The 5,083-nt window shown below is 37.8% G+C and overlaps 1 protein-coding gene and 1 long non-coding RNA gene across 2 annotated transcripts; one reads left to right on the top strand and one right to left on the bottom strand.

The window, feature by feature from the left end:
* Positions 1 to 285: 285 nt before the first annotated feature.
* LOC133880141 (proline-rich receptor-like protein kinase PERK3) lies at positions 286 to 3,361 on the bottom strand. The gene is made up of 8 exons (XM_062319031.1): positions 2,800 to 3,361; positions 2,482 to 2,645; positions 2,172 to 2,401; positions 1,799 to 1,925; positions 1,645 to 1,716; positions 1,371 to 1,554; positions 1,143 to 1,275; positions 286 to 751 (listed from the first exon to the last, which is right to left on the bottom strand). Exons 2-8 carry the CDS (start codon positions 2,633 to 2,635, stop codon positions 500 to 502), a joined length of 1,152 nt encoding a protein of 383 aa, XP_062175015.1. The 5' UTR covers positions 2,636 to 2,645; positions 2,800 to 3,361; the 3' UTR covers positions 286 to 499.
* Positions 3,362 to 3,578: 217 nt separating this feature from the next.
* Positions 3,579 to 4,498, top strand: LOC133880150 (uncharacterized). Its single transcript, XR_009902198.1, has 2 exons — positions 3,579 to 3,948; positions 4,073 to 4,498. It is a non-coding gene; the product is annotated as an uncharacterized LOC133880150 (long non-coding RNA).
* Positions 4,499 to 5,083: the final 585 nt, after the last annotated feature.

Raw genomic sequence — 5,083 nt, 5'->3', positions numbered from 1 at the left:
TGTCAAGGAACTTTGGAGTCTTGGGTGGTCTGCTTGATTCTCTTTTGGGTCATAAAACGGTGAAAGACTCTTCTTTTATAATTCTTAATATCAATAATCAACCATGTGCTTTAAACAGTCAAGGTGCTCTTGTGAAATGGTGACATATTTGGGAGCAAATTATCTCCCTTTAATATATATATATATATATATATATATATATATGTTACATTTCTTCCTTTGATTTTCTTGAGAAATTGCACAGAAATGAAATGCATGTTAACTCATTAGTTGAGAATTCTAAAATTATCAAAGTTAACCTTCTAAATGGAAGGCTAATATTTTGCATTCATTGACTTTGTAAAATCATACTTACATTATCAATTTCAATTACAGCAGTTTCACCTCTCTTGGTCTCTCGCAAAATAATTTATCAATAGCTAGTTGTTTGCTTGCAGTGTGTTATTAAGCTTAGGTTTGGCTCAAACATAACAAACACCAAAAAGCTCATTCCCTCTCTTCAAGTTGAAGTAAATAGGTCGCTCCCTAAAGTGATTGAAGCAGTACCCTCACCCATGACTGTGGTCATTGCCATCTCTTTCTCTTGTATCCTTTCGAGTTCTAGCACAACCATTCCCATCTTTGGTCTCCTTTTTCCTGCAAAACTCATGCATTGTAGTGTCAGTCTGATCAAATCCCTCATTCCCTCTGCAGTAAACCTTCCAACTAGCCGGTGGTCCACAAAATCATTTGAAATCAATCGTGATTCCACCTTCACAGATTAACAAAGAAACAAAGCAATAGAAGTCAATTATTGACTGTCTTTTAGTAAGTTGCTTGAAAGGAAATGTAACCAAAAAGGAATTTCATTCCAGCTCAAATCTGAAATTTTTGGTGAGAACAATATGGCCTTGAGCTTGCTTGGACAAGCAACTCTATCAAATTTCTATTCCAAATAACTTGATTAAACCTTTCTGAACAACCTTAAGAATGAGAGATAGGATAGCAGAATGGATCAAAACACTGCAGCCAATGTTACTATTTAGATCTTTATCGCCATAAGATGAAAGATTTATCCTAAATTTTCTGAAAGTTTACAGCTAGTGTTACTAAGTAAGAATTTATCTTGAAAAAGAATGAAAAACGAAAAGCATTTTACACACCCATAGGTAAAGGCTTTCATTAGATCCCAAGGAGTCAATATGCAAAGCCTCCTTTCCAGTCACAAGCTCCAAAAGAAATACCCCAAAGCTGTACACGTCGCTCATTTCAGAGACAGCCCCTGATCCTCCTACCCTAAACATTGGCACACATGATGATTGTATATTGGGGAAAAAGCTATGTTATTCAACACCAAAAATGAAAATGAATGCAATTGGAAATTAATTTACTCCGGATCTCGTAGAACATTGACACCGGATGTCCAAGATGGGCCTGCTTCTTCTATCTTCTCAAGTAGTTTTGAGACCCCTGCATCTGAAACCTTAGCAATGAAGTTCTCATCAACCAAGACATTTGCTGTTTTGAAGTTCTTGTGAACCAAGGGAGGTCTTAGGCCATGCAAGTGGCATAAACCTGCACTAGTAAAACAACCAATTCTCAATTCAACTCTCTGTCAATTCTTATTTGGTCTAGAACATCCTCCCTAAATTCTGTTGAATCTACCTTTAGCGGCCCCTATAGCAATGGATAGCCTTTGCTTGAACTCTATTTTAGTTGAGGAATCTATTCCAGTATCTGCCAAAAATCAATATCTTAGGTGACATATATGTATCCCATGCATGGTCATTCAAAATCAATTCCACTAAATAAGTCATACCGTAGAGGTGATTGCACATGCTTCCATTGGGTAAATATTCAAAAATTAGCATTTGAGATCCACTTTCCTGGCAGTAACCAAGAAGAGTAACTAAATTTCGATGCCGAATCTCTGACAAAAAACTGACCTGTTTACCACATAAACTGTTACTTAATCCCCCCAAGTCTCCATTTTGTTAAAGCAAACACAAAGAAGTCTTGAAAGTTCACAAAATATCCACAAGTACTAACAGAGGTTGTGCATTCAGTCAAGATGAATTATCGGTTTAACATGTTCTGTAGAGAGTGAGGGGAGACAAAGAAGAGGTTATGCTTTATAATGCGAGAATACAACACAGACATCATCAATCAAATATGTCGGAACCTAGTACTACCTCTGCAACAAAATCTTGTTGAGGAGGACCTGGACGCCTTTTGATAGCCACAACAGTCCCATCACGGAGAAAACCTTTATAAACCGGACCGAAGCTTCCATACCCAATGAGAGTGCTCTCACTGAATTGCTTGGTAGCATGCTCTAATTCTATCATTGTGAACTGCTTGGCTCCCTGTGCTCCAGATGGTGCCGCCGCCGAACTTGATCCGCCTCCCCTATCCAACTCCACTGTTATGTGGAGGGCATCAGTGGATGTAACTAACTCAACAATCAATGTGAAATGAAGTAGCTATTCAAAGTACTCTTACCTAGTGAAGATGGATCTGAAGAACCTGTCTCTGAATTCCTGTTTCCAAATTTTTTACATTGTGACTTGCAGAACCACACAAGTAGAATGACTACGGACAAGAATGCAACTGCCCCTACAGCACCTCCAACTACAGCTCCATTCGACTTTGACATGTCACAGAGCCTTTGTGTGAGGCAGGAGAACCCAAGAATGATCGATATTTTAACAAGAAGCTGAATTTATTAAAACAAAAAGGGAAAAAAAAAAAAAGAAAAAGAAAAAAAAAGACCCAAGTCTGAATCTTTGTAGAAAGAATTGAAGAGTGGAGCTTTGATACCAGTAATGGGAATTTTAGACCCCTTCGGCTTGTTTACAATGGCATTTGATCACTTTCTGGTGCTTTTGGAGCCGACAAGTGCTCAGAAATGCTAACTGGCTGATCTCAAGTATCTATCTGGGAAACAGGTATTTGGTAAGGATCTATGGTCTGCTAATATAAAGTAGGGATCAGAAGACAAATCATTTGTCTCTCAAAGTGCCCCACTTCCCTGTCCAGTATTCACCACCTCATCAAAATGACATTGGAGAATCCCATGAGTGATCAGCATGTGTCCTTGCAAACCAAATCCTTCTTTTTATCTGGTTTTGAGGGGAAGAGGGGTGATTTTTGGAACTAGTAGAAGAAGACATCAAGCAGAAGTTATTACCCTATCAGTTACTGCTGGTTTATGTTGGGCATTGCTTCCAGAAAGAAGACATCAGAATGATTCTCTTTAGAAATTCAGTACATACATGATGTAGAAGAAAGAGCATTTGATGTACAGAAAGAACTTCTGCAAGTAAAAGAGATGATATTGATAAACTCTTCACAAATTCATGTAGGTTTTTTTTTTCGAGATACAGAGAGATCATTAAGCTGACTAGCACATCTATTTGGTATCTCTACACCGAAAAAAGAAAGAAAATCAATGCCCATGTGAGCTGTTGTTACCAACTGTAAATTTATTTACTTTATTTATATTTTTATTTTTACTATGTGAATGTGGACGGGGGAGGATAAAGGTGACTTTAATTGGACAGTCACCGGAAGACATAATTATTGAAGGGAATCAAAGGAAAAGGTAGTTATCAGCCTATCGATTTCAAGTCTCTTCCCTGAATTCACTCTATCTTCCTTTTTGCCTCTTTTTTGTCATCTGATCTGGAAAGATGGGAGGGAGTTCCTATTAAAGCATAGAGAGATGGGACTCTTCCTCAGATGGGGTCTATGATAGCTGAGCTGAGGCTACAATACCACCACAGCAAGTTTAACTGGTGCTCTGTTTCCATGGCTACATGTTGGTTTTATTGCTTATAAATGAATGTTATTTGTTTTGGCAGAAAGATCTGAAATTTTCTCCCCTTTTTTGCCTGTTTTTGTTTATATTTATAATATTTCGTTCAACTTGTTGAGCTGTGAACAAGGGGCAGGGAAGTTTTTTGAGCTGTAAGGTTCTCCTGTCTCTCTCTCACATTTATTTATTTTGTTTTTTTGCTTGAATTTGTTCTGTTTTGTGTTAGGCTGTAAAGCAGAAGGGGATTGGTGGAAATGAGATTGTCATGTCATGCAGGTCTGCAAGCCAGGTACAAGAGGCCCATGTCAGAGAGAGAGAGAGAGAGAGAGAGAGAGAGGTAGATTTCTCAAACACGAAGCCCTTGGATCTGTTGTCTGAGATCTGGCTGCAAGTGGGGATGTTTGTGTATGGACAGAGTACAAAAGAGATTGATTTCTGAACTCCATTGTTCTCTTTCATGGTATGAGCTTTATTTGTTTTACCGTGAAACTACTACAAACGTTAAACAAAGTTATGGTTTCCCACGCCTCCTTGTTCTTCAATCTTCCTGTTTCTGCTTCCTATATGAAGAGTAAAATATTTGTTTTTGGGTCAAAATCATCCCCATAGGGACGGCAGCATCCACCTAGTATCTATGCTTCAAATTAATATTAGATCTTGTGCTTGGGGTGGGGGACCATTTAAGTGGGTATTCTTTTTTCTTCTTTTGTCTTTTTCTGGCCAGAATTCAGCTGGTGTTGATTTCTTATAGTTACTGTTAAGTGTTAACCTTTGTATATAGACTAACCATGTTCTTCAACAATTTTGGATAGAGAAAAGACTTTGCACAGCAGTTGTGCACTTTTGTAGACACATGAGGTAGAACCCATGTGATGAACTCCCACATGAGTTCCACCCCATGTATCTATAAAAGTGCACAGCTATTGTGCACCAATCAATCTTCTTTTAGATATATTCTTAGTTTTGACTTCCGCTGCAGGATGACAATGGTATTAGGAAAAATAAAAAAAGGATCTAAGAAATTCTCATTGATTTTTAGTTTTTTATTTGACTATGACGTGCTAAATAGTTTCCTCTGGCATCAGGCTGACGCAACACTGGCTTAGTTCAATGTTTATTGCCATTGTTTGGTCTTTATAAAAGTGCAAAGAGAATAAATTCTGTAAGGACCTGGCGTTTTTTGTGCCCTCAAATAGAAAATAAATACGTCAGCATAGAATGCAAAAAATGGTTTAGACAAAAACACAGATCTTATACAATATATTCTCTGCAACAAAGTAAGCGATC

Source organism: Alnus glutinosa, chromosome 1 (assembly GCF_958979055.1).
Source record: "Alnus glutinosa chromosome 1, dhAlnGlut1.1, whole genome shotgun sequence".
Taxonomy (NCBI): Eukaryota; Viridiplantae; Streptophyta; class Magnoliopsida; order Fagales; family Betulaceae; genus Alnus; species Alnus glutinosa.
Note: the sequence above shows the minus strand (reverse complement) of the source record. Positions and strands in the feature narration are given on the sequence as shown.